Source organism: Emydura macquarii, unplaced genomic scaffold, assembly GCF_026122565.2.
Source record: "Emydura macquarii macquarii isolate MOO-44397 ecotype Brisbane River unplaced genomic scaffold, CSIRO-AGI_Emac_v2 contig_71, whole genome shotgun sequence".
Lineage (NCBI taxonomy): Eukaryota > Metazoa > Chordata > Testudines > Chelidae > Emydura > Emydura macquarii.
The window spans coordinates 5,212,816-5,240,701 of NW_027130208.1; the positions used below are offsets into that span (position 1 = coordinate 5,212,816).

At 43.3% G+C, this 27,886-nt stretch overlaps 1 protein-coding gene across 8 annotated transcripts in view; it reads right to left on the minus strand.

The window, feature by feature from the left end:
• Window positions 1-27,886, minus strand: part of ADAMTS9 (ADAM metallopeptidase with thrombospondin type 1 motif 9) — a 133,940-nt gene that overhangs the window by 84,625 nt on the left and 21,429 nt on the right. For 6 of the 8 annotated variants that reach the window (XR_010918582.1, XR_010918584.1, XM_067541726.1 and 3 more), the window contains exons 4-12: window positions 23,640-23,926; window positions 21,467-21,550; window positions 21,243-21,367; window positions 20,769-20,809; window positions 20,543-20,648; window positions 18,048-18,194; window positions 16,053-16,194; window positions 14,802-14,909; window positions 2,800-2,945 (exon numbers count right to left, since the gene is read on the minus strand). Coding sequence is in view for 6 of the 8 variants with exons in the window: in XM_067541726.1 (XP_067397827.1) it covers window positions 2,800-2,945; window positions 14,802-14,909; window positions 16,053-16,194; window positions 18,048-18,194; window positions 20,543-20,648; window positions 20,769-20,809; window positions 21,243-21,367; window positions 21,467-21,550; window positions 23,640-23,926 (1,186 nt within the window). In the remaining 2 variants the exon portion in view is untranslated. The remainder of the gene's footprint in view (window positions 1-2,799; window positions 2,946-14,801; window positions 14,910-16,052; window positions 16,195-18,047; window positions 18,195-20,542; window positions 20,649-20,768; window positions 20,810-21,242; window positions 21,368-21,466; window positions 21,551-23,639; window positions 23,927-27,886) is intronic. The other 2 variants (XM_067541731.1, XM_067541751.1) reach the window with 2 other exon arrangements.

Genomic DNA, 27,886 nt, shown 5'->3' on the forward strand with positions numbered 1-27,886 from the left:
AGCCTTCACCTGCATACAGTTCAGTGCACAGAAACCTGTGTGTCCAATCACTGGTGCAGGCAAATCAGAGCGTGTGTGTAAGTGTGAGAGAGAGAGTGAAGTGGAGCTTTTGCACTCAAGTGAGACTGCACAGAAAACACTCCAAAGAAAACCTGGCTGTGAAAGAGATCTGGCCCCCCTTTTACAAAAGACCTAAGACATTTCAGCAGAGAAAGGCTGACAAGTATTTTAATCTGTAGCTCTGTTACCAGCTAACTGTACTGCTAGCAGCTCAGCCGTTAAGTGGCTTGACACATTTATCTGTAGACATGCATACATGTCAAACTCAGAAAGTTTTCAACACATGTAGATACTCTTGTGATATACCAGAAATGCAGCCATGACTAGAACCACATCCAGGAATGACGCCTCTATCTAAACGGATAGGGCTCCCTGTGCTGACGTGCTGTGCTTTCTTCTGCTGTTACTGCAACTCTGCCTTTCTTTGACAAACTGCGCTAGCAACACAGATACTTTACATGATATGTTGCAGCAGCTGGCTTTAGTTTTACCATCCAGCCTTGATTTCCCAGGTGAAGGGTCTGGTCTGGTCAGCTAATACATTCCTCTGAGTGCATGTCAAAACACTGCCTGCTTGCCTGTCGTAGGCTTACAGCTTCCTACTGTTCTACAAAGTGCTCAACCATGTAGGTGTCAGAACATATTATAGACAGAGGCAGTAGCCGTCCTCCAAATAAGAGTAAGTGGGCTTTTTCCATTTTCCGTGTTGGCTTTGAGAGGATCTTCACTCAGTCAGGATAATACACTGTTTCTTTGGCATACAAAGCATACGAGGTGCCAACTGGGAAACTCATATACAAAAAAAAAGCTTTTTAAAAAAGTTAGGTCATTTTTTAATGTACCAGGGCAAATAAAAAGTAATATGGATCTGACTTCAGATACTTGGGTTGTTTGTTGTTGTTTTTATAAGGTGTCATAACAGAGCCAAAACATTTAGGAATAAAACTGCTTTTCAGCTGGACTAGTGCTGGGTGATACTGTATTTTTGAAAGGGGGGGAGAGAGGGTGTATTTTAAAAAGAGGGAGAGAGAATATGCAGTGGTTTTTCTTTCTTTCTGCCTTTATTCACTTGTCTCATTCACTTGCATCCTCACAAAAATCGCATGATAAGAACAAAGGTCCTTGGAGCCACCTCATGATATCAAATTTAAATGGCAAAATAAAATCAACATAAAACCTACATGAGCCAGGCTAAGACAAAAAACCTCTCTGTGGGGACTTCATGCTGGGTTCAAGAGGAGGACAATGCTAGCTATAACGCTTTTGAGAGAAATCAAGGAAAATAAGCACAACTGACTGCACTACGGGTGGAGTTTTCAAAAGTTGTTAAGCGCCGAGCTCCCACTGATTTGCAATAGAAGTTGTTGCTGAACTCACATAGGTGCATTTGAAAATGCCGGCCAACAACAATGTTTCTTACGAGATGCAAAGACACACAATTTAACTTCTAAATTACAGAAGAAGGTAGCACGGATGTGGCTAGGTTTTGAGGCCCGGGAGACTTCTTACTAGAGAATCCATCAATCCAACTATCTAGTGCTCCATATCACAGAGACCGTATTTCACCAAATATGTTTGCATGTTTGACTGGATAACTATTTTGTGCATTCTTTGCACACATGGAATTATAGCTTATCTGTGAAGAATCATCCAGTTTCTGCACTGCTCAGTGTTGCAAAAAAAAAAAAAAAAAAAAAACTCCACCTGAGCGCCCCGGAGTGAGAACTCTCTGAGGTTTGTGTTTCTGGCATTATACTCAGCATTATTTTAATGAACTTGTTGATGTTCAATTCCCTTGCCCTCAGCCTTTCCCTTATTGTGACATTTGCCCACACAAACTGAGCAGTCTCCATGTATCACTCTCACACCAGTGTGCCAGGTATAAACTCTCCCTTCCTCAATTAACACTCATCTGCCACAGACTTCAAAGAGCTGAGAGCAGGTTTTGCAGAGCAATGCAGAAACTGACCCGGACACACTGCTAATGCCAATTTCCTTGGCAATAACCTTTCTGACACAGGAAGCGAGAAAGTGGAATGATTCCTGGCTTGAAGCGCTTGCTTGACTCTTACTTCGCCTTCTTAAATTCCTGTTTTCAACCAACTCTTTAGAACACTCTCTCCTACCGTCAGTCACCTTGGTCCACCCCAAATGATCCTTTCCTCTCCTCAACGTTCACAGGGTCTGAGTGCAGACAGCGAGGCAAAAACCGGCCCAGATTGTTTTCACACCAGCTGCTGAAACTAGTGCTAAAAAAATTCTACAGGTCACCTATGGATCCTATTGAAGTCAATGGCAAAATGCCCCAGGATTTCGAAGGGTCCATGAATTTGCTTGACATGTTTACGGTAAACATCTTTAAGCAGGGTGCAGCTTTCCATAGAGCTTGTCTAGTCTGCGCCAGTTCACATGTAAAAGCATAAAGGTGCTTAATGCCGTGTTTGTGGAAGGAACCTGATTCATAGAGAAGTGCTAGGCGGAAATTTGGTTGGTATCCTAAAAATCTGAGTTCCAAGGTCAATTGGAGCAGCCAGGCCGATGCGGAGCAGTTTTCAGTCTCCCACCATCTCTCTCCACTAGCATATATTTGGATCTTGGCGTCCCAATCAATATTTTGGTCAGTTTGAACATTCATGTTCTTATATTTATGTCTGGGCACACAGTCCAGCTTCAATGTCACCCCTCGAGCAATCTGTTTATCGAGACCAGCAGCAGATTCTTCACTGCCATTATACTTACTCCGGCCTGTTGCATTCTCGAACTGCCGTTTTGATGCCACCGCCACAGGTTCTTGAACAGCTGCCAAAGGGACTCCACGTTCCCCATGCACCATCTGTTACCGGCGCCTCTCGCTCCTTGGGGACACACACCCCGTACTTGCAGTGCTGTATGCAAAAGAGGCCATTTCAGAAGGATTGTTTCATAATACTGTTCCATTACAGAATATTGATGTTTTGGATGCTAGTAACCAATTTTTCCCCCCTCGGTCTTCAGCCCATGTTCGTTTGCCTGCTTTTTCTCAACCGCCACGTTCACAGTGAAAGGAAAATTTTAAAAAAGAAGTCTTAACTTACTGTACCTTTGTCACCTAAATCACATTGGCTCAAAAACTTGGGAAAACATTTTTTTTTAAGTCATGGTCCTGCCCCCTCCAGAATCAAGGATGAAACTCACAGGTACCAATTCAGGAAAAGACTACATGCTTAGCTTCAACTTTAGGCACATGCCTACGTGCTTTTCTGAGTCCAGTCACAATAGGACCAGACCACATGGTGTTATCCTGCTCTGCCTGAGATTAGGGTCAAGCAGCAGATTCAAAACTTTTGCATCCTTAAATGGTGAAGACCAGACAGATTGCGGAGGCCAGAAGAGTGATTTATAGAGAAACAGATAACAGCTACACCAGCTACAAAATACCCCGTTTACTGATCCTGACCTGTAAAGCAACACTAGTAGTGAGAGGGCTTTTGAAAAGAAAACCCTACTTATCTGATTTTCTGGCTAGATGCTAAGAGCCACAATGTGTCAGTAGAAGAGACAGAAGATCAGGAATATATGTTAAAAAAAATCTCCAGAACTGCAGAAACTGCCAGAATAAAGGTAAGGGAAAACAAGAGAAGTAGAGCAATTAAAATGGCAAAATAAAAACAAGTGGTGTTTCTCCACCCCAGAATAGTTTTTCCACTTAGCCATACCACTTTACTTCCCCCCAGGCCTGATTTCCACGTAAAAGTTTTGTTGGCACAGCTATGTCAGGTATGAGTGTGAAAAAAAAACAAACCCAACCCACACAGCTGGGCCAGCAAAAGCCTTAGTAGGGATGCAGTTTCCTGACAAAAAAAGTCCTTGTGTGGGAGCAGCTTATTTTGTTCAGGGAACTGGTATAAAGCTATACTGGCAAAAGCACTCTTGCTGGAATAAGCTGTGCCTCCATTAAGCGGGTTTGCTGGTATAGCAAACATGGAGAAGGCCTGAGAAACGTAGGGTCAAATCCTGGCCCCATTGAATTCCATGGCAAAACTTCAAGGGGGCCAGGTTTTCACCCCTAGTGAATTATGATTATCATTGATATGCATTGCCATAGCACCTAGAAGCCCTGCTCATGGAACAGGACCCTACTGGTTATTTGTAACATTCAGGGTAATTAACTATTGACACAACTCACCCAGGGCAGTGAGAAGTTCCTCCTACAGTTGGTGCTGTTCATTCGAAGTGGGAAGTCTTTCCAAAAGACGTGCTTTGTCTAATCCAACCACAGGCTAGCGGGCTCAATAATGTTTCTCCACAGAAACTACTGGGTCAAATTCTACAGTGCGTGCTATGCAAGAGGTCAGACAAAGTGATCATAATGAGCCTCTCTGGACTTGAAGTCTGTTCACACGGCTATTGGCTACCATCCTATTTTTGCATTAAAAACAACAAAGGCCTACAATATGGGGGATGGGAAAGAAAACAAAAGCTCAGGCTGCTAGTTTGCCTTTGAGAGTTCAATGATAGAAATACTAATAGTTTACAAAAGTACTCTGCAAACAGTAACTCAGGAATCTTCATAAATGCCCCTGACGAGGGAGCTAAAGCCATGGGATCATTCCCTTCTCTCAGACTACTGTGGCCATCTAGTCTGACCTCCTGTATAAATACCGGCCAGCCAGTTCACCTACAATGCCAGTTAACTTACAGATGAAGAAAATGAGGCCGAGAAAGCTGTTCGCACGAGCTGGTTACAGATCCCAGGAATTCTCATCTCCCTGTTCTGTCTCAGCCCAACTGGGAAATCCAATGTAAGCCTAAAGAAACTTTAGGGCCCCATCCAACTCCCATTCAAATCAATGGTGGTTGGATTGGGCCGTTGGGTGGTAGGAGTCATGAGCCTATCAGAAAATGGGCCTTGCAATGAAAATGCTGACATGCCTATAAACTAAAGCGGCGCTGCTCGAATATTTAGACAAATCGCAAACTATTCATCACATTCATGCTGTGTCAACAAACATTGCTTGATTACTGCTGAGGCTGGATTGGCACGAAAAGAAACTGAAACTGAATGATCTCTATGGCAATGGAGTCAGAATTTGCTGATGTGCCCAGGTTTCTTTGGCACGTTGGGCTCTGTTCATTTCATATTTAATTTGTGACTGATCACTACAGCTACAGAACATCCGTGGGGAGTTTCAGCAATTTCTGCAGAATTATCCATCCAAAACTCCATGGAAAATCTCCGTAATATCTCAAGAAAAAGTCTAAGAGGTGGTTTCCACTCCCATAACCCCACTGCCTCTGGCAGTGTTTATTTATCCTTAAGGACTCCATATCAGAACCAAAAAAAAAAAAAAACCCAGCCCAGGAAGTAGCATTGAATTAAAGAGAGCAAACTTCAACTCCTCCACCCTGCTACAATCGGTTTGCACCTTGAGATGGAATGGGGAACGCCAGCCGGAGTTCTCTCTGCTAACCCTGTTACAGAATTTCAGAGGCAGTTCTACATGGGCTCCTTCTATTTTTAGTTTTAAAAGGAAAGATTCATATTGTTAACAGGAGAGTTCCTGGGTTCAAATTCTGCTGATCACGCTGGGTCAGGTTACGCTGACAGCCATGAAGACAAACTACTACTATCTTGTTCCAATGGCCAACAGGTTTCTACAGACTCAGGTTCCCCATTGTACCATGACATTGTACCATGTACCAGGCATGTCAATCTACTTCTGTCCACAGGAGGACAATGGACAGGAGTCAGATGAATCACAGTATGATTTCCTTTCTCTCCCCTTCACATACTCATCATACACCATGCGCTGCAAAAACCCGTGACGAAATCTTTATCCATTAGAAAGAACGTTGCATACCCTGACTGGAGAGCCGAGCGGGATGATGAGCAGAACTAGAGAAATATAGTCAGGTTTCGGGAGGGACCTAGTTTAGTATGGTACCAGGGGCTCAGGAATGCAAGCCAGGGCCAACTGCTGCCACACCAAATCTATATAAGAGATCCTTAAGAGAGATCTTCCTGATAACTCCACCTGCCTGCCCCTTGCTAATAGGTGCGTTTGGCTAGTTGCTCACTTTTCGGGATGGCTGTACAACTTGGGGCCTGGGCTTTGTTTGCTGGATTCATCTGAAGGTGAGTTTGTCCTCTAGTTTACAGCATGACCTGCGTTAGCCTTCATCTGCAGACTCGATTACCAAAGGACGGCTTGTTTAACAAGAGCGTGCTGCAGTGCAGCCTGCTTTCTTAAAAAGTCCTACGACAGCGGTTTCTCCACTGTGGGGCCAATCCTGCCCTCCTTATGCATACATCACTGCCACTGAAGTTTCGAGGGTTTAAGAACTGTAGGGTGGGGCCCTACACCAGTCATTTTCAGGGGCACAAAGGGTCAACAGCTGTCATCCGAGAGAAGAGACACAGGGCATCAACATGGCAGTGCTGTCCCAGAGTAGAGACTTCTTGCAAAAATTTCGACATCGGCAGTGAATTATCTAGTCACACACAGGCTTGGCACCTATGACCCAGCGAAACAGACTGAATAACTTATGAATGTAGGCAACTAATAGACCATGACATGACTTACAAGCTTCACATCTGATGGCTGAGGACACAGAACTCTGCCAGGAAATTACGATTGATTATGTTCAGAATTTGTGGTCATAAATAGCACATCATTAGAGAAAGAAAGAGAAGGATGTTCCACTTTAATAAACAGCAAGATTAAATTAAGGAAATGCAGTTGTGTTTCTTGGAAACATATTGTGAATATTCAAGTTGCATAACTTTCATGTTTTTTTTGTTTGCTTTACATCTATATTTAAAGATTAATTTTATGTTTTGGAAACACATGAATTAAAACAGAGAAATACAGGGTCTGCCAGAGCTCTTTTTCCTGTGGGCCTGTGTTTTATGAAATGAGTGGAAGTGCTGTTGTTAATCCATTTTTTATCTGGACCAACTTCAAAATAACTTACACAGGCATAAATTTGCGAAGGGGGTTTGTGACGGCGGAAGGTGGCATTATAACAGAATCTACTTTCCTTTGTCTCTCCAAGAGACTCCTGGATAATTCACCCAATCCAGATCCCATGCATCAGTTGACTTGCTGCTGAACAGACTGGCAGAGGGCAGACAAGTGCTAAGAGGCTTCACGGGTACATAACTTATACGACTTCCCACTGCCCTAAACCAGAAACCAAAAATCATGATTATTCCTCTACCGGTTGCAAAAAAATGCAACCATGTCTGTAATTCTACTCTTTTATCATTTCTGAAATAGTTCCTAAAACCACAAGAGATATAGATCTAAGTTTATGAGCCTTTTTTTTTTTTTTTGCAGTGGAGCACAATCACTTATTTTAAAGTCAGCAAAGCAGTGATACTGTGAAACAAAGTAAATGATCGTCACAAGTATTCACCTAGCAAAGGCCAAAAACTCTGGTTAGATGATTACTTGACTTAATCTGGTGTCAACGTCAGTGCTCTCATATTCAAAATATGTATAAGCTAATACTCCTTTATCACAGGAATAGCTTTGATTTAGGAATACGATTTAAGGTGGGGGATAAGAGATTTTAGTTGTTTTATCTCCGTTTGGACAAGCAAGTTCTTGGGTTTCCAGAGATATTTCCATGAAAAAAATGGCACTTTATTTCCTCTGCCAACCCATATATAACAGACTTTAAACAAGCAGACTTGTACATAGCTTAGTACAAAAATAACTACCCATTCCAATGAAATTAACTCCAGATTTTGTACATCAGTGGCTTGCAAGATGCAGTAAAATACTGGGGAGGATTTTTATGCTGATCCTAACTTTGGAGGGGTAAATTAGACCAAAACTCAGAGATGCTTTCCTCCCCCCGCTTTGTATAAGGCCCTTTGGCCCAGATCCATAAGGTGACTAAGACATTGCGATGCTGAACTTTTAGGTGCCTAGAAAAATCACAGGAACAACAATATGATCCACGCGGCCTGAACTGGGCACCCAGGCTCCCAATATAGCGAATGGGGAGAAAGAGATTCCTTTGAATGTGATCCACAAAAAGCCAGCATGCCAGGCGAGGACCTGCCAGTGGAAAGAGGGGTGGATCCCAAGCTCCGCCACCTTATGGGGATAGCCACCTAAGTCTGGTCTGGGCCTATCTGTGTGAGTGAACCAGAGTCAAGGGCCCCTCTGCTGGACACAGGAACTTAGGCGCCTAAGTCGTTCCTTGTGAGAATGAGTTCAGTGCAGCCTCGCTTCGCTCCTCGCTCGCACAAAACCGCGATGGTGATGCCCAGCGTATATCTTCCAGCCCACTGGTGAGAGCGCTCACTTGGGAAGGCCTACGTGACCGAAGGAGCTAGCGAACAGGGTCAGGTAACAGGGCAGTTCTCCAGGAGCGACGTGACCCTGGGGGTGAGTGTGTGCGTTTGTGGTGTGCTATGGGCAATGACGTACCGTGGGTCTCCAGCGCCCGGGGGCCATACTTACATTGGGCCTTCTCCGCCCATCGGCAGTGCCCCATGGGGGGGGGGTCTGTGGGCCAGTGCCCTGCTCTCCCCCACTGCCCCCCATCAGCGGCAGCGGAAGCATTGGCAGCGCCTCCCCGGGGGGAATCTGTGGGCCCGTTTCCCGCTCTCTCCCACTCCCTCCTCCATTAGCAGCAGCGCCCCCTGGGGGGGGGGGGTGTCTACAGGCCCATTTCCCGCTCTCCCCCTTGCTGTGGGGGCGGCGGGGGCTGCCCAGTGGCGGGGAAGGAGGCCATGACGGGCTCTGGTCCCTGCCGCTCCCTCCTTGCAGCCAGTGCAGGGGCAGAGGAGCCAGGAGGATGCCCTGGCTGCCTGCAACAGGGGGCAGCTCCTCCGAGGAGGGCCTGGCCGGCGCCCCTCCCCAGGAGCCCCGCCCCGCCTCCCCCTCGGTATGCCACTGGCTATGGGTGACTTGAGTGCCTCGTATTACATGAGGATATTGATATAACAGGAATCACAAAACTTGGCGGAATGAGGATAATCAACGGGACACAGTAATGCCAGGGTACAAAATGTAACGGAAGGACAGAATAGGTCGTACTGGTGCGGGGAGTGGCACCATATGTGAAAGAAACATAGAGTCAAATGAAGTAAGAATCTTAAAAGAACCAAACGGTGCCACAGACTCTCCATGGATAGTAATTCCACGCTTGAATAATAAGAATATAGCAGTAGGGATACACTACCGAGCATCCGACCAGGATGGTGACAGTGACTGTGAAATGCTCAGGGAGATTAGAGAGGCTATACAAATAAACAAACTCAATAATGACGGGGGATTTCAAGTATCCCCATATTGACTGGGTACATTTCACCTCAGTACGGGATACAGAGATAAAGTTTCTGGACACCTTAAATGACTGCTTCTGGGAGCAGCTAGTCCTGGAGCCCACGAGAGGAGATGCAATTCTTGATTCAGTCCGAAGTGGAGCACAGGATTTGGTCCAATAGGTGATTATAACTGAACCGCTTGGTAATAGTCACCATAACATAATTGAACATCCCTGTGCAGAGGGGAGACAGCAAAGCAGCCCACCATGGTAGCATTTCATTTAAGAAAGGGGAACTACACAAAAATGAGGACATTAATTAAACAGAAATTAAAAGGTACAGTGCCAAAAGTGAAATCCCTGCAAGCTGCATGGAAACCTTTTAAAGACACCGTAACAGAGACTCAATTTAAATGTATATCCCAAATTAAAACACACAATAAGAGGACCAACAAAGTGTTACCGTGGCTAAACAATGAAGTAAAAGAAGCAGTTGGAGGCAAAAAGGCATCCCTTAAAAGGTGTAAGTTAAATCCTATTGAGGAAAATAGAAAGAAGCATAAACTCTGGCAAGTGAAGTGTAAAAATATAATTAGGAAGGCCAAAAAGAATTTGAAGAACAGCTAGTCTAAGACTCAAAAAGTAACAGCAAAAAAAATTGTAAGTACATCAGAAGCAGGAAGCCTGCTAAACAACCAATGGGGCCACTGGACGATTGAGATGCTAACAGAGCACTCAAGGAAGACACGGATATTGAGGAGAAACTGAATGAATTCTTTGCATTGGCCATCACAGCTGATGATGTGAGGGAGATTCCCAAACCTGAGCCATTCTTTTTAGGTGACAAATCTGAGGAGTCATCCCACAATGAGGTGTCATTATAGGAGGTTTTGGAAGTAATTGATAAATTAAACAGAAATAAGTCACCAGGACCAGATGGTATCCACCCAAGAGTTCTGAAGGAACTCAGATGTGAAATTGCAGAATTATTAACTGTGGTATGTAACCTATCATTGAAGTCAGCTTCTGTACCAGATGACTGGAGGATAGCTAACGTAACACCAATTTTTCTAGAGGCAATCTCAGCAATTACAGGCCGGTAGGCCTAACTTCAGTACCGGGCAAATTGGTTGAAACTATAGTAAAGAACAGAATGATCAGAGACAGAGATGAACATGATTTGTTGGGGGAAGAGTCTATGTGGTTTTTGTAAAAGGAAATCATGCCTCACCAATCTACTAGAATTCTTTGAGCGGATCAACAAGCATATGGACAAGGGTGATCCAGTGGATAGAATGTATTTAGATTTTCAGAAAGCCTTTGCCAAGGTCCCTCACCAAAGGCTCTTAAGCAAAGTAAGCAGTCACAGGATAAGAGGGAAGGTCCTCTCTTAGGTCATTAACCGGTTAAAAGATAGGAAACAAGGAGTAGGAACAAATGATCGGTTTTCAGAATATAGAGAGGTAAATAGTGGTGTCCCCCAGGGGTCTGTACTGGGACCAGTGCTGTTCAACATATTCATAAATGATCTGGAAAAAGGGATAATCTGTGAGGTGGCAAAATGTGCAGATGATACAAAACTACTCAAGATAGTCAAGTCCAAAGCAGACTGCGAAGAGTTACAAAGGGATCTCACAAAACTGGGTGACTAGGCAACAAAATGGCAGATGAAATGCAAGGTTGGTAAATGTAAGGTAATGCACATTGGAGAATATAATCCCAACTATACATATAAAATTAAAAATCTAAATTAGCTGTTACCACTCAAGAAAGAGATCTTGGAGTCATTGTGGATAGTTCTCTGAAAACATCCACTCAACATGCAGCAGGAGACAAAAAAGTTAACAGAATGTTGGGAATCATAAGGAAAGGGACAGATAATAAGACATAAAATATCATATCACCTCTTTATAAGTCCATGGTACACCCACATCTAGAATCTGTGTGCAGATCTGGTCATCCTATCTCAAAAAAGATATACTGGAATTGGAAAGGTACAGAAAAGGGCAACTAAAATGATTAGGTATGGAAAGCTTCCATATGAGCAGAGATTAATAAAATTGGGATTTTTCATCTTGGAAAAGAGACAAATAAGTGGGGATATGATAGAGATCTATAAAATCATGACTGGTGTGGAGAAAGTAAATAAGGTTGAGAGCTACTGCTCGATAATGAAGAACAGACATTTGCTGTGTATTTCCTTTGAGACTCTGGCAGTTTTTAATGCAATGGGTTTCTATGACTATGGCAGAACTGCCGTTCGGCTGGTCGTCAGGCCCAGAACACCACGCCTGAAATTCCAGTTCACACAATTTGTACAGTTATTTGGTTGCTGGCTACGGTGGAGAAAAAATTAATGTGACTGGAGGAATGGGGATGGCCTGGGGGTTAGAACACTGCACTGACCTAGTTTTCAGGACATATTTTGGGATGAGGAGGTCTGGGTGGCCTCTTTTTCCATCTGTGATTCATTATGATTGTGTCTGTAATTTTTGGATTTTGTTTTGAATGTTTTATGCCAATAAACACGAACAGATAGGATGTCTCTAAATCAGGTGGTTAGGGCACCCAGCTGGAAGGCCGGCGACCCAGAGTCCAGTCTCCATACTCCAATGACTCTAAGTGTTTATTACAGTGCGACAACTTCAACAGGAGAGGCTGAGAAAGCCCTACATTAGAATATCCCATACATCAGTGGTTAGAGCATGCTCTCGAGAGGTGGGAGACCCCTGTTGCCATCTTTTCTTCCCCTCTGCCTGAGGGGGGAATTGAATCCAGGTCTCCTACAACCCGAGTGAGGGAGTGCTCTAGCCACTTGGCTAAAAAGCTATCACCACCTTTACCTCCTAGATTTTGAATGGGACCCAATCCAGTAGGTGATCTCTCAGCAGGCCTACTGGACTGGACTCCACGAGTGAGATAGGTGCTTCTCTTCCTACTGCCTCATGCTCTGTGGATCACACTGGGACTTAGGCAGGAAAGAAGGAGCAGTGTGCATGACCGGAGGCAGAAACTTAGGGGCCTAGGGAACTTTTACCCTGAAAACTTAGGTGCGAGTAAGTTTAGGTGTCTACACGGCTAGGCGGCAGCCATGTGGGAGTTTTGTGGATTGCTGTGGAGACTAAGACTTGGACTTAGGCCCAGATCTACAAAGGTGCTTAGATGCCTTTCTCCCTACTCACCTTTTGTATGACTGTCTACTTCCAGATTCTGCATTATGGGACTTGTGACTTTTCACTATTTTTACCAGACTAACCACGGAAATAGTTACTCTTGGGATTAGTGCTTCGCCCCTGAGCAGCCCCATTGAAGTCAATGGGCGTTGGCTTGTTGCTTTAACTTTAATTTACCTGTCATTAATTATTACCATGTAGTATATCTTATTTATTTACTACAATGCAATACAAACACACTCAGTAGTATGTCCTGTACTCACAGAGTAGTAAGACATTATCTGTTAGTCTTATATTGTGAGCAACACTAAATGAAGTAGCTGAAAAATGGGTCACTGGGATAGGAACTACCCCCAGCATTTTTTTCAAGATCAAGCCCTTATGCCAAGGTGAAATTCACCTTTATGCAGAGGGCTACAACAAGATCTATACACCACTGAGGTCCCACTTAAGCCATCAAAATAGGGTTTAAATTGACTAAACTGATGCACAGGCCTGCCCAGGCCGACTCTCTGAACAAGAAGGAATCTCATGGAAAAGTGATTAAAATCAGCGTACCTTCTCCTATGGTTAGAGGGGCAGACTAAGCCCACTGTCACAAGGCTCCAAAAAGCAGTATAAAAATGGGAATTTCAAGGCTATATAGGCCCCTGCATGAAAGCATGAGAAGATGTACGATTTCCATGCCTGTGCTTTTCACTCAGAAAGAAAACTAAAATGATACACTATGCTCATTGACTTGAATCATTATTCAGCAAAGCACGTGCAATATAAAGGTTCCAGAAATGCAGAAAATGTAATAGTCTATTTCTTTTATGAAAGTATTTGGTCAAAAATAGCCTGAATACATTTTAAATAAAATGCATTTAAAAGATTGTATGTATTAGACTAGGGGTGTCAAACTCATTTGCTATGGCGGGCCAGATTTGAATTAAATGTACTTCAAGTGGGCCATACATACCAGAAATCGAAATGCTAGGCACAACCATTTTTATGTAGTATTATATTTTATTTGCTAGATATCCGCAATATAAAAACTGCAGTAAATTCACTTCTACAACTACTACTATTTTACGATTAAAAGAATCGATCAATGATTAAGAATTATAGTACTGCGCGATGCCCCAAGACCACACTGTCCCTCTCCCGCCTTTTGGAGCGCTGTGTCTCATGCATGCTGCCGCCAGCGTACCCAGATCTCGTGGCAGCGCGTGACGCCGCGCCATCTCGTGGCGCTGTACTCTCTGGCGGCAGCGCGCGACGCTGTGACATCTCACGGCAGCGCGCAACGGCGCCAGAAAGTACAACACCGCAGTAGCACGCCCTGCCACCAGGGGCCGGACCAGAAAGGTTGGTGGGCCTTATGTGGCCCACGGGCCAGATGTTTGACACCCCTGTATTAGACGGTATTAGGGACAAGTCTTCCAAGGCAAAGACAACTAAAACCATTAACTGGCGTGTTACAAAAGTGAATGTTTAAGATACGAGTGCTAGAAAACCATCAAGCAAAGAGATGCTTGGGAAATTATTTTTGTTCTTACAAAATATTCTAAAAGCTAAAAAGTTTTGGTTGAAATTTTTCTTCATGGGTTCTCATGGAAAAACTAAAATCCCATAAAAATCCCATAAATTATTTTCCCCCTAGTTTTTGGCACATAAACACTGAAAAAATTAGATCACAAACAGAAACATTCCGTTGAAATCAGACATTTCCTACAGACGTTTCCATTTCTGGTGAAAACATTGTCAAAGAAAGTTTCAAATGAAAACATTTTGACAAGCTCTGTATTCTACTCTGAAGTTGTCCAAGCAAGGAGCCAATTTTAAACGTACTAATTACCAACTACATATATTAACTTCCAATGGATAGGACAGGAAAATCTCTCAGAGTTTGCTCCAGGCTATTCATTCCATAAAGTCAGACTAGCTTTTACAAAAGCAGAATGCATTTCAAAAACAAAATACTGGCAAACAGGAGATTTTAATCACATTATATAAGGAACAGCTTAGATGCAAATGTATTTGAGAAAGGCATTTGCAGATGACACATTACTACATTAATTCCAAGTTAGAGAGAGACTATCACTTTTACACCATACACCCTTGGAACTGACAAGGATAGAACACTCTGCCACCACCAGAGCTATAGTATATAGAATTAGCCCACGGGTGAATATCAGTTGTGAACTGCACTCCATTGAACTGAACTTCAGGGGGAAAAAAGGGTTTTGATTGACATATACAGTATTAGCTTTGTAACATTGTTTATATCTACAAGGGGATGAAACATCAGATACTACACACCTTTCCAGGTTCACACTCGGTCCCATCGGCCCAAGGCGTGTGCTGAGTACGACATCCTTTGTGCGCTCCATCAATGTTAATGCACCAGAGTCGTCGGCACTGCATCTGCTTAATTTGTTGAAATGATCATAGCATTAAGCAACGCCCGGCTTTAGTGTGAGGCGCACTGTTGACCACATGACATGCCACATTACATTTGCCGTTGCTCACGCGGTGAACGAATGAATGTGTGTACTAAAGCAGGGCCGGAGGGAAGTACTGAATAGCTATGGGGACATGGAGTCTTTCAGCTCTAAGCGATGAAACTGGATGAGTGCAGGCAAGTGCCTTCACCTGCGTGCAGCCCACGTGAAGTCAAGTTACCAGTAGAGCTGATTGGAAAATTTCTGTCAACGTGAGATTTTGACAAAACACGGGCTGTGCGTGTGTGTACTAGAACCAAAATCACGACCGTTATCATGAAAACTCCTCCCCCGCTCCCCAACCAGCTCCTGTTCCCAGTTCCAATTTAGCCTAACTGCGCAGTGGTCATCACTTGTTCCCCTCTGCTAGCATTTTAGTAGTCTATTTGAAATGAAACACACAAATAGCCACGAGAATTGGCACTAACGGGTACCCGGGCGGGGAGCAAATAGCAGTGGACACTGCTTTGGCCTTTTAAGGTTCTCCCCAGTAGAGTAGGAATGAGGCATGCTGCGGGCAACGTGAGGACTCTTGTGCGCTGCTCCCTGTGACGCTTCTGTTTTGTGGACGGAGGACTTCAATCTCCAGGGCTGTCATATGTTAAATAGCCCCTCAGTGACTGGTCCACAGTGGACAGTTGCACGTTACAGCTCCCGGCTAATCATGGGATTTTCCAAAGTGACTAGTATTTTGGGGTGCCTCCACGTCTAGGCGCCCAACTTGATATACCTTGGAAATGATGAGCACCCAACCTCTGAAAATCAAGCCCCTTTCAAGCGTCTTAATTTGGATCCCCACAGACTAAGGCTCTCAAAATCACTAGTCACTCTTGAAACTCATGGGTGTGGTCCATTAGCAAAAGTGGCAAAGGCTTGTGCTTCAGAGATGAAGGCCCTGGGGTCAAACCTTGCCGATGGTCTGTAGTAACAGTTGTCCCAACGACGTCTTTTGCCACAAACAAAAATTAATAACATGGGTACCAAAATGATATTGCAATGGGACTAACCCAGCAACGCTTTCTTTCTAGCTCGTGTTGCAAGCCAAACAAAAAGGTGGAAAAGCACGTACCATATATGGGCAGACTTGAGATCCTGGTCCAAAAATTAACTCACATTGTTTATTAACATCATAAATTACTCCTGGGAGTTGCTGAGGCAAAGCATAAGTTCTTGACACAGGCTCGTCTAGCAAACACTCCCCATAACCAGTGCTTCAATAAAACAGAAGAACAACAAGGTTAAATAAAGATTTGTCAGGCCAGCGCCCATTTCTTTTTAATGTACTTATCACTGCAGTATCTGTTTGCCTCACAAACATCAATGAATTCATCCTCAAAGTCTCCTGTACAGTAGGGAATTATGACTGTCACCCATTTTACACACGGGGCTGCTCAGGGGTATCACAGCTTAAATGGTATGCCCCAGGTCTCCTGGGATGTTTATAAACAGAACTGTGAAAAAAGAACCCAGATTACCTTCCTCTCAGCCTGGGCCTGCACCCAAAAGACCATCCTTTCTCCTTTGTTATTGGCTTGTCATATTTAACCTACAGTACTTCAGCTATTGCGAAATACAGGACGTAGCTTTGAGTACCACGAGTGAGTGCAAACTGATAGAGGAAGTATTAAATATTCCCGCTACACAAACAGTGTAAGAGCAACCTCAAGGGACACGAGCTCTTAGATCTGTCCATACACAACACTGGGCCTTCACCTGCTCCCACCAAAATCAATGGGAGAAGAGAGAAGGCCTGGCGCATGTTTGTACATAACTCAGGAGAAAGAAGGGGAAGAAAACCATGATGTTTATTTAACAACCACCTTTTGGAATAGATTTTACTACAGTTGTATCATGTTATAGAATCAAACTATGAAAATTCTTCATTGGACTTAAGAAGAACACTGTACTTTAGACAGAGATCGTGAGCACAGATCCTGGGCCATGTTAGGGCAACTTTTGTGCCATTGCAACATGGGGATGCTGCCCTAGCGCTACCTAAGTTAGCTATCAGAGGGCTCTTTCTGCATAGGGAGACCCTAAAGAGGTGTAGTGCCACTGTAGTGCCTGCTATGTGAATCCTTCCCAGTGACCCACATGAGGAGTATGGCCAGAGGAATGGATGCCTGGCCTACTCCCACTTTCCCCCTTCATCCTAATCATTCTCAGATGCCAGAACGGGCAGTCACTGTAAACCAGAGCAACCTGAGGGCCTCGATAATTTATTCCAAGGCCTCCAGGTCAGCTCCAAGGCCTGCAAAGCGCAGAGGTGGATTCCATGGACTTTATCAACGGCCTTCCTAGCTGTACCACGTGTTCCTAAGACACAGCTCAGTTTCTGGGTCACAAGGCTTGGAAAACTCACTGCTCAGGTTAGCAGAGAGGGCAAGTTCCTTAAAAGTGATTTCCATGGGGGAAAGTCTTAGCCTTCCCCAGAGAGAAGCAACTCCTTGCCAGCTCAGCAGGAGACAGAACTGGAAGGAACTGAATCTCAGAAGGTGCATTCCTACACTATGTAAAGGACACACATACACATCCCGCCTCCCATAGGCGTACGCAGCACATTTCATTAGGGTGTGCACCCAGGGAATTTTCATGTACATCTTCATCAGGGATGTCAAACTCAATTCCACCGGCGGGCCACATTTGAATTTCCTGCCGGCGGAATTCTTGCCCTAGTCTCCGCCGCAAATTCTCGCGGCTTCTTTTTTTTCAGCAGCAGCTCGCTGTATCCACTGAGAAATTGAGCGCACGCCACTCTTTCGGTGGCAGCTCTACCCTCCAGCACCTGCTGGAAACACAGAGAGGTGGCGCCGCGGGATACATCAAAAAGGTACACGGGCTGGATAAAAAAGGTTCGCGGGCAGAATCTGGACCGCAGACCGTATGTTTCACACACCTGCATTAGGGTGTGCCGGGGCACACCCGGCACACCCTGTGCGCACACCTATGCCGCCCCCACTTCAGTTCCTTTCCAAATGACGCACACTTTGATTTCAATGTAACAAATAAGCTCTTTGAGGTCTGTTGTGTATACGACACCATGGCCACATATAGAATGTCTTACTCTAGAAATTCAGTAATGTATTTCCTACTACATTTTGACCACATCCAGGGATTGGTGTAGAAGTTCAAGGTTGGCGCCATGACATGTTGCTGATTTTTCCCGCCATCTTCTTTGCACTTATTATTGTCATCGTGTGGCATGTTAAACCTACAAAAAGCAAAGCAAGTCCAATGAGGTGCGTATTAAAGACCAAGTATTTGGCACTGCAGTAGAAATCGGGTGCATAAAAACATTTGGTCCAATTTTGAAACTGCTGGTAAACATGACAGATAAGAATAAAATTAACCTGAGTCTTTGGAATAACCATTGCACGGTAACAACACTTTGGGACACTACTGGAGTCTTGCCGTTCGGCTGCAAACGGCTACAGAGTTCGACACAAACCCTTTCAACATCGGTACTATAAGGGGCAGTATGCATACTTGAGTATTCTCAAGCCGGACACTTTGGGTAAATTTCAGATGCAGTTTTTCTTCTTGCTACCAGTAGCCGTGACCCTGCAGGCATTCTGGACCTCACAGGATTGGGCCCGATGTTATGTCAGTGGCAAGTTTTCTCCAGCCAATCGAAACGGTCACAGACTTAACATAAGAATGGCCATGCTGGGTCAGACCAATGATCTATCTAGCCCAGTATCCTGTCTTCTGACAGTGGCCAATGCCAGGTGCTTCAGAGGAAATGAACAGAACAGGGAAACATCAAGTGATCCATTGACTTTGGCTGGGATTTTGAAAGTTGATAGGAATTTGGTGCCTAATGCTCTTTGGCTCCTTTGTAAATCCCAGCCTTCAGCAGTAAAAACCCCTAGTGCAGAGGGAGACAGCCAACACAAATCACAATTTGCACCAGGGTCATATACCCCAGTCTCAAGCAGCGCAAACAGCACTGATGCAAACCATGGCTTAGAGCAGTGTTGCATATCTACTCTAGGAATCTGCAAGCCACAGGTGACTGAAATTCCTAATGTAGTGAAGTTCTGAGAGTTTAACAGCCTAGTAGCAGAACATTTCTAATGAAGCTGAACTATAGTTTTAGACATCCAGGGCCAAGTTTATCACTGATGTAGTTGCCTAAATGGAGTCACACCAAGGATAAATTAGTGCGTATATTTTATCTGGTAGGTTTACAGAATGCCATCAAGAATCAATATCAGTATAAACCCATGTGAGGTTTTTGCAGCACATCATCTGTTAAAGAATGCTGCAGAAATGTTACAGAGATAAAACACCTTAAACTGCTTTGCTGTTTGAAGTGGAAGAAGGGAAATGACTTGATGTGATCCTAAATTTGAAGGCTGATGAGTTGCTATTTCCATTAAGATTTTGTCCAGTGAGCCAACTCTTCCCCCCGGCCCCCATAAAAGAGCACAGAGGCACTTCCTGTTCAGGACCACCTCTAACCCTTGAAGTCACTTTGGATGAAGTTAGTGAAGTAAACCTTTCAGGATTTCCGTCAGGATATCTAATTAAAAAAATACACCGCACTTAAAAATAAACTACCCAAATGAAAAATGTTGGAAGCAGAGAATAAGCTGCTTATTGGAACTCACTAATCCCAACTCTAAAGTCTCTTATCTAAAGTATTGGAAATTTACTTAATATTGTTATTAAATTATTTTAATTGGCTATGTAGTCATCAGATAGATGACATACTCTGCCCTTGAGAGACAAAGGACCACGTGATCTAAGCACATCTTTTTCGTCCCTAACTTCAGTGGGCTCCAGTAGATGTGGGTACATCTGGAATCCTAGCTTCACGGCGGGTCAAGTTCATCAATATGAGCATTTCCTGTCAGTCCAATGCCAATCACACAAAGCTGAATTCATCCCCTGGCGTAACTACTCCATTGACTTCTGTATAGCTACACGCTAGGGTAGGATCTGTTCTAACAGGCTGCAGAACATGCCATGGCAAGGAACCGTAGGCGAGGTGGCCGAAGGGGGAAGGTTTGCCCATGTTTACTCTTAGCTCTTCCACCACAACCTAGCGATGAAGATGTGGGCGCGCAAGCACCTACTACGACACAAAACGTGCCCGCTCCATAGGCCATTGAGACCTTAGCTCTGCTTGGAGACATCCATCCGTCTCCCACCCTGTGCACTGAGACAAGAGCTAGGCATGGGAGGAAACGGCAGTGCAGGAGGGGACACGTGTTAGTTTGATTTGGGCAGGGCAAAGAGAAGGTCAGCATCCTTTTCTCCCCTGCTCAATTGCTGCCCACAACTGGGGGCTTTCTCTGACGCACCATCCCACCTGTTCTAGGCTGCCCAGGGGCTGGGCCTTCTCTTTGCCATTCCATGCTTCTACCACTGGGGGCTATGGAGCATCTTCCAGCCACCTTCTAGATGCTGTCTGTTGTTTCCCCTGCCAGTCTTTGCACCTCCTACCCAAAGATTCTCATTTCCTCTCAAGTAGTTAGGCTCAGCTGTGTATCAATTCCTATTTAGCATATGTCTTTGGCTATTTAAATGTACACTTGTTTACATAAAACCTACACATGGCCAAGTTCATGTGCTATCGTGAAAGCAGTACTTAGTCCGTTATCTTCGCTAATTGAACAGCTTCTGTACGGATCACAAACGGTGCCCAGTTCAGCCAGACCTAGAAAAGCAACGGCAGAACACAAAGGTTTACTATTAAAAAAGAAATATTGCTCATGGTTAAGTACATATTAACATTTTCACCTTAAAGGAGTAAAACCAAAAAAAAAATTAAGCTTACCTAATGTATCACATTTGTCGTGAGCTCTACAAATATCCTGTCTGAAAGCAGAACAGACTTGACGCTTTTAATTTTCATGTACACGCAAGTTACAGTACAAATGCAAAAATAAAAAAAAAAAATAATTCAAAAGCAATTCTTGGTTCTCCAGCTGACATTCTCAAGCTGGTTTTGTCACACAAGTAGTCAGTGAACTGAACAGAGAGGGCTGATTTGATTGCCAATTTCCTTCAATGGCGTTACGATCAGACCCTGGATACTACAATCATTCTAAGACGCATTTAACGGAGGAATAAATATTTACCATACTTTTTTTTATTGCTACCCTGCTCCCACAGTTGCAATCCAAACACTTATTGTTAGTACTGCACTTCCCAAAATCATTTATTTCTGATGATCACATGCATTATAAACCAATAGCTTCCAACTGTGACACTCAAACGGCTGCATTATTAATGAGAAAAGCTAATATACCTTGTAACAAGGACGGCGGTATCGTGTTTGGGTAGATTGTTTTCTTCAGGGTGGTTCTGGGAATGCTGCCATTGGCAAAAGTTTTTTAATGTTGTCTGAGCATTATAAGATATTGAAGGACCATCCTAGCCATAAAAAATAAAAATAAAAATGTGTATTTTAGTTATTTATCTCAGTGCTCGTTCCATGTGGCAAACGCAAAGAGGAAAATATACTTTCATTACCTGTTCATCATGTATCACGACTAATTTCACAATAACAATATTAATTAAATTTCCAATACTTGGGTCTTTATAGATAGAGGCTACCTGCATCAAAGAGAAATTTTCAGAATTAATGCTGGCATTCAAACAAAGAATTAAAGCAACACAAATCTGTCTTCTGTTCTCCTCTGAACAAACAGAGCGTGGCAGCTTTTTACTCTCTCATTAGGATTTGTAGTAGAATTTTAGCTAATGACTTCATCAAGCACCTCATCTCAGTGCAAAATCTTGAAAGATTTAGCATCACCATGAGCATTGTTTTAAAATGAAAAGGAAAACTTTGTGTGTCAGAATCCCCAAATTTTCTTCTGGACCTAATCCTTCAGTTCTGCGCTCATATAGTATCACCAAATTACAGGGCCACATTCTATCCTCAGATACACATCTGCAACTATCTTCAGATACACATCTGCAACTATCACTAGCTAAGATTTTCAAAAGCTTTAGATTTCAAATGCTCCAATTTCTGGAGTGCCCAACTCAAGATGATTAAATGTTGAGTGCCGGCTCTCTGAACATCCAGCCCTTCTAAATATATCTAAAATTCTCAAATCACTACTCACACTTGATGAACTTGGCCATTCACTTTCAGTCAATAAATGTTTATGAAATTTGCATATTTTGGGGGGAGATAGGGGAGGATGTTCAGAGATTTTCACCAGATAATTTTTGTACATTTTTTGCTAAGCCTTACACTGGAGTGTGTGTTTACCTATATTATACTCTGCTTTTCCAGGGATAACATTATGCGGGATGATTGGAGGTAATCTGAGGGTGGAATTTGACCCACAGAATCAGAGATGGAAAAAACCAAATGGATCATCTAATCAATGCTGAGGGCCAGTCCAGGAATGTTTCCTATCAGATATTTACTATGAAATGGGAGGTCTGCATCGAAAATGACTGCAGCTTTTGGCATAGTGTCTATCTAGAGAATCATATTACCCTTCTCAAGGGACCTTCCTAACAACGCTCTATTTTCTAAATCTTTCTCTGCAAGACTTTCATCTTTCAGGAAACTTAAATTGGTAATCTTTCCTTTGACAGCTCATCTCCGATAAGCACAACATCAATTATCTAAGTGAATATCCAATGCCTTTCCATGCTGTTAGATGTCCTGTGCACCAAAGAAGAGTGTCACTGAACACTAGGCAGCAAGAGGAAACCTGTTGCTATGTTGAAAAAAAACCTTAGTTCTCAGAAACACAGGGGCACTAGATTAATACTTACCCTAAACATCTTATTATTAATCTTCTCTAATGACAGATAGTGGCAGTGTCTTTTGAGCCCCGGGGTCTGGACTCTGAGTTCAGAGAGCACATCTAATTTAGGGAATGTGGAGTTCTGCGGTCCAGCATCTGCCACCCATAGCTCACATCGTTGTCCGCTTCGGTGCTGAGTGCAATGACCAGCGCTCGGCAGGCACGGAAAGCTCCCAGCTGATCAGTCAGCTCAGCACAAAGATCCAGTGGCATTTGGAATCATTGAGCCTGCCCTTGAAAGGGGTGGAAAAGCTAAGGAAGACACCAGCAAAACCAACCTACCATCGCACACCAGCAAGAGTTGCCCCTGGGACTCCTACCACCGTACTGGAAAGTCAGCTGATGATACTACTCTTCATGAACTGGGTAGTATTTCCCTCTTTCTCTAAGCAGCAATGAAAACTGGGTAACAATTCAACCTCCAAATCCCAGTGTGTAGGAAAGGGGAAGGGATGCACTTCCTGACAGTAAGCTAGGAAGCCACATGCGCCAAGATTCCCATTCAGCTTGTATTTCACATGGGCCTGTGTGGGAAGGAGACTAGATCCCAAGGATCTAGCATGGGGCAACCCCGCTGCTGGAGACTTGGGGAACTGAAGGAGTGAGCCACAGGAATAGTTAATTTGTGTGGCGGAGCCAGGGATGGAAGAACCTATCCAACAGGACTGGAAGAGTCTCTTGTGAGTTCCGACATTTTCTACATTGAGGGAGGAGACGTGCTTGAAGTTTCGTTGATCTGAGCCACATCCCATCTTAACCTAATCCTGACTTTAGTACAGTACTTGACGTACACAAGCTATGAGTATCGCACCATCCTGGGATGGTGAGAGTAAGATCTAAGGGGGGAACTCTTCCTCCATTTTGATACTTACTATTGACATTAATGTCAAGACATAGTGTTGCAGATTAGCTCCATGGTAGGCAACCATTCTGCTGTCTGCCACCACCATGACTTCCACAAATCGAGGGTAGGAAAGAAATCGCTTTGTTCTTCGGTGCGTCTTGTCTTCACTTGTGTTCTCAGCCCTGGCGTTATATGTAGAAAATTGATTTCTTGCTATGCTATGGTTTAATACTTCCACGTCAGATAATAGACTACTTTCTTGCCATTGTCTTCTCCGGTTTTTCCTCTTGCTCTTTTTGTGACTATTTTCATGCCCTATGGTTTAAGAAAATAGAGATGGCATGGATTCTTGATTGAATGCATTCAAAACCACATGTTTTTCATGTTACAACAGCTAGTAGCCCGTCTCCTACACTCGTTCAGATTTCTTCTCATTAGCTATGCAAAATACAAGGATTGCATGGAAGGCCACAGTTTAGCAAAGCACTTAACTTTGAAGACATGAGTAATCATACTGAAGTCAATGATGCTTCAAGTTAGATGTGTTTAAATGCATTGCTGGGCCAGGAGCAGAGTACTCCTGTACATAGGAGGAATCCATACTCGAAATCAGCTAATTTTTGCTATACCTGTATCCAGTTATTTTCACTATTCTGTCTGAAGCTGCGTATTGATTCCATATATGTCCAACGTGACTATTAACCCCCATAAGAGCGTTCTCACTCAGTCAGCCTGAAAAAGGACTGCCAGATTTAGGCCCCAAAGAGTGAAGCAATTACACATGATTCATTTCTGCCTGCAACAATAGCATGGCTGGGCTTCAAATATTTTTTTTCCTCTTATTATTCTGTGTCACCAAAACGGTAAAGGTCATCTAATAACACAGCTGCGACTGACTAAAGAACAGAACGCAGGAAGTTTCACATATACTGCTTTTGATATTCAATTAGGCAAAACATAAAAGGGGCCTGGAAAGTATGCAGCAAGCTGATATGCAGATGACAGAAAGAGGCGGGCACATGGGCAAAGAACACATATGGAACATGTACAATTAAGATTTACCATCTGATTAGTATGTAATTATAGCATTAAGTGAAAGAGCAAAATCACTGGTATTTGATGCCACTTATTTCTTAATCAGCTCATCATAGGAAGTAGCTAATTGAATGTGATTCATCCAAGAGAAACAGTTCAGTACGGCTAAGTAACAAAAAAAAAAAAAAAAAAAAAAAAAGCCAAATCTGCACTGTTCATCTAGCGGCCTATAGCCCTTGTATTCTTTGTAGCTTTCCTTTAATTTCGTCACGCTGGTGAAAAATATCAAATTTCCTTATCTGACCCACTGAGAAGGTACAGGAAGCAGAATATTAGAGAACAAAGGAATGCTCAGAGTGCAAACAAGATTTCAGTGATAGGGAACTTCTTAGCTATTTTACATGTGCAGTTTCCTTTTCGGATGTTTTAGTAATAATTTCCAAAGTACTGATTTTAAAATGTTAACAAATATCAACGGCCCGCTGAGTGTCTGGCCCAGTGACTGTTCAACTGAGAAATGTTAGTTTGCCTCCTGCATGTCAATATACAACATTTGAAAACTGAACACTTTTGTATAGCAAACACCACATAACTCATACGAACTCCAGCTTCATCTGTTCGATACGGACCAGCTTACAACAGCTAACAATCCACACACAGCAGCTATTTGAGTAAGCAGCTTGAAAAAACGTATGGCATTCCTATGTAACCGTGTTCCTCTAGTTATCCTGTACTAAGCAGTGTTATCAGACTGTGCATGATTCTGCTCTCATGCTTGAATAAATTCACAGGTAGCAGTGGCATATCCCTGATTTACAGCAGTGTAATCAGGGAAGAAGCAGGCTAACTATACGTATATGTAACCCCCTTTTCTTTTCTGGTGTGCAGCCAAAAACTTTATACTGTAATTACAGCTGCTGTTTCTTCTTGCAGTGAGTTGATATAGAAACATTCCCAGCCTAGGGGGCAGTATAGAGGCTCAACTGCCTGCAAAGGAGTAGATGCTATTTCAGCACCCTAAAGGGAGTGCAGGAAGTTGTTAACCATGTTCTGTAATTGTTCTGAAGTCACTGTGGAAGTTTGCATTAAGGGCAGGCATTCCAGCAGGTACATGCATAACCCCTTAGTTAGAAGTTGGAAGCTCTTAACTAATTAGTAGTTAACTAATCTCTTGTCAAGGGTACAAAACTAGCAGCCAAGTGCAATCCAGCCCTGCAGGAAGAAGAAAGTGCTACCAGGGATAACCCAGACTGGGCGTATGGGTTGGCTCACTGTACAGTTTCCTGTAATTTTACAGGTTAGCTGGACCTTACTGGTCTGGAGCAGTTCTATGTCAAGGTATCTGCAAAGTCCCTAGTTCCAAGAAGGAAAATAAGTAATTTTTTGTATAGCAATGACTTATAGTTAAGGGAATCGGGAATTTTGGTACTTGCTGCCTTACTCTTGTTATTCTGGGTAGCAAGCTTATAAATAAATAAATAAATACAGCAGTTGTATTTGTGTGAATATATAGAGAGAGTCCTGTACTTAGGACGGAAGAATCCCAGGCACTGCTACAGACTGGGGACCGACTGGCTAGGCAGCAGGTCTGCAGAAAAGGACCAGGGGGTTACAGTGGACAAGAAGCTGGATATGAGTCAACAGCCTTATTGCCAAGAAGGCTAACGGCATATTGGGCTGCATTACTAAGAGCATTGCCAGCAGATCGAGGGAAGTGATTATTCCCCTCTAGTCAGCACTGTGAGGTCTCGTCTGGAGTACTGTGTCCAGTTTTGGGCCCCCTACTACAGAAAGGATGTGAACAATTTGGAAAGAGTCCAGAGGAGGGCAACAAAAATGATTAGGAAGTTGGAACACATGACTTATGAGGAGAAGCTAAGGGAACAAGGCTTATTTAGTCTGCGGCAGAGAAGAATGAGAGGGGATTTGATAGCAGCCTTTAACTACCTGAAAAGGGTTCCAGGGAGGATGGAGCTAGGCTGTTCTCAGTGGTAGTAGATGGCAGAACAAGGAGCAATGGTCTCAAGTTGCAGTGGGGGAGGTCTAGGTTGGATATTAGGAAAAAGTTTTCCACCAGGAGGGTGGTGAAGCACTGGAATGGGTTACCTGGGGCGGTGGTGGAATCTCCATCCAAGAGGTGGCTTGACAAAGTCCTGGCTGGGATGATTTAGTCAGGGTTGGTCCTGCTTTGAGCAGGGGGCTGGACTAGATGACCTCCTGGGGTCACTTCCAACCCGAATAGTCTATGATTCTATATACATATATATATGGGGGGCATTAGTTTCATTAATTTAAATTTTCACAGTTGCACAAAATTATGTGTTTTAAGCATTAATTTTATTTTTATCTCTTTTAAACGTTCACAGGTGCAGGAACTTATTCGGAAGGAGGTGGGTCAGACAATTATTTATTGATAGTGGAGGTTGAGATTCAAAAAGGTAAAGCTTTATATCTGTTCACACACTAGTTGTCAACACACATGTCAAAATATACAAAATAAATAGCCTTAAATCAATCACTAATACTTTCTCAAGCAGCACTTTTATTGCTTTGCCTATCTGTAAATTTCTATTACCCGTGAAAATATTTTGTCATCAGTTTTTGTGTGTTTGGTGAAATCGACGTTTATTGGCATTTACTGATTAAAAATCTAATCCTCCCATATCTCTCTCAATAGGAGCACCAGAAGAGCACCCGTCAGATCGCAGTCCAGCTCTGCCAGAAGAAAACAGAACTGCCAGGGGTAACTCGGACTGAATCTGTGGGTTGGATCTCAATACAGCTTCATGAAATTTTGCAGAAGTCATTAGGATTCAAACTGGGAAAACACCATAATGGAGGAATCATAGATTGGAGGCCATAGATCTCTGTGAGTTGTATCGCATCACTGAGCCAAAGCTACCATGTGAGCCTAACAGCTACAGCAATTGTCAGGGGGGTTTTATTATTATTTGAAGTTATATATGTGCTGAACATTGTGGATGCTGAAACAATTAGTTATATGGTATAACTAAATGTTTTATCTGGTTGTCAATTCACCCAGGGTGAGCCGATGTGAAAGCAGAAGATCTCCAATTATTAAAAGTCCCACTACCTGTACTTATTGTGTGAGATTAGATTAGATTAGATTAGATTAGATTAGATTAGATTAGATTAGATATGGATGGATAGACAGAAAAATAGCCCAACCATAGAAGAATGATTCAAAAAAATATGGGAGGTTGTGGTTATGGAAAAATT